General features: G+C 56.0%; 1 protein-coding gene across 1 annotated transcript in view; it reads left to right on the top strand.

Annotated features, from left to right (window-relative positions):
- Window positions 1-1,450: 1,450 nt before the first annotated feature.
- TOP1 (topoisomerase (DNA) I) overlaps window positions 1,451-1,483 on the top strand; it is a 59,857-nt gene continuing 59,824 nt past the window's right edge. Inside the window, exon 1 of the mRNA XM_006881717.1 lies at window positions 1,451-1,454. Within this exon, the coding sequence (XP_006881779.1) occupies window positions 1,451-1,454 (4 nt within the window). The remainder of the gene's footprint in view (window positions 1,455-1,483) is intronic.

The raw sequence follows: 1,483 nt of genomic DNA on the forward strand, positions 1-1,483 counted from the left end.
ATGTGAGGAGATTGCCCATTTTTCTCCAGTGCCTTCAGATTGGCAGTGCAGCTTTTTACCCTAGGCCACCAGAGCTCCCTTCTCCAAACATTACATCCTTTGAGACTTGAACAAGCAAAACAGTTCTGAAAAACAAAAATCAAGTAGGAGGCATAGCACTCCCTGATCTCAAACCTACTATATAGCTGTAATAACCACAACAGTGTGGTACTGGTATGACAGACACATAGACCAATGAACAGAATTGAAAACCCAGAAATCAACCTATCCAACTACAGTCAACTGGTAACTCTACAGACAAGTTATGGGGAGTTCATCAGAGTTAGAACTGACTCTACCACAGGAGATGCTTCATAAACATATAACTTCTTTTAACTAACTCTCCAAATAGCTTGTTGGGCATTCAATTGTGGACCCAGCATGTTTATCTCTAGGCTCTGTCACTTTGGCTTCTAATGCCCCCTGCCCCCTTGGTGTATTTCCTGGGTAAATGTTTAATAAATATTTATACCATGTGACGAATGAAGTATCCTTTGATCCAAGGCCACATGTGTTCTACTGAAAACTGATGCAAAATTGGGGTTTTTTTAATAATTAAAGTTTGGTTTTTTTTTAAGCCAGCATTAAATAATCCAGAAATGGGAAGGTCTGGGCATGGGCTGAGACCTCAGGGACAGGCTATCCAGAGAGAAGATGTGTCCATTTGAGGAGCACGTGCCACCATGGTACAGATGCAGCTGCGAGCATCCCGGGATCTGGGTGGATGGCCAAGCTGGATGGATCCCCAGCTGGGTTGGGGCCTAGCTGGGTCCCGCCGTGGCCTTTAAAGGCCCACCACGTGGCTGCGGCGCCGGCTCGGGTCTGGAGGCGGTGTCCAAGCAGCGCATGCGCACTGGTTAAGGGGTGAGTGGGGGGGGGGGGGGGGGCGGGGATGGTGTCCCGGTTCCGAGAAAAGGCGCCGCGGGAGGAAGGGAAGCTTGCCCTGGGTGGGCGACCGTGGGAGGAGCCGGCTTTCTATGCAAATCTCAGCGGCGCACGCGGGCGAGGGGGCGTGACTTGCTAGCAAAACGAGGCCCGCCTTCCGAGCCGAGAGGGGGCGGGCTCTCCAGCTCGCCGCCTTCTTTTCGCGTGTCTCTGACGTCGCAGACGTCCCGTTTAAAAGCGGCCGCGCAGGCGCACTGAGGCGAAATGCGAACTTAGGCTGTTACACAACTGGCAGGGGTCTACTCTTAGCGCCCGCCCGCCCGGCAGACAGTCAGTCCGCGTCGCTGCCGCCGCCGCCGCCGCCGCTCCGCTCGTCCCTGGAGCCTCCTCGGGCCCGCCGCCGCCGCCGCTTTCCCCGCGCCTCCGCGAGCCTCCGGGAAGCCTCCCGCGAGGCGCCGACAGGCAGCCAAGCCCGGCCTGAACGTCCGCGTCTCCTCCGCCCGCCACGCTGGCTGCTCCCACCGACATGAGCGGGGACCATCTCCACAACGACTCCCAG

The sequence above is a fragment of the Elephantulus edwardii genome, unplaced genomic scaffold, assembly GCF_000299155.1.
Source record: "Elephantulus edwardii isolate Elephantulus edwardi_28Jun2011 unplaced genomic scaffold, EleEdw1.0 scaffold00015, whole genome shotgun sequence".
NCBI lineage: Eukaryota > Metazoa > Chordata > Mammalia > Macroscelidea > Macroscelididae > Elephantulus > Elephantulus edwardii.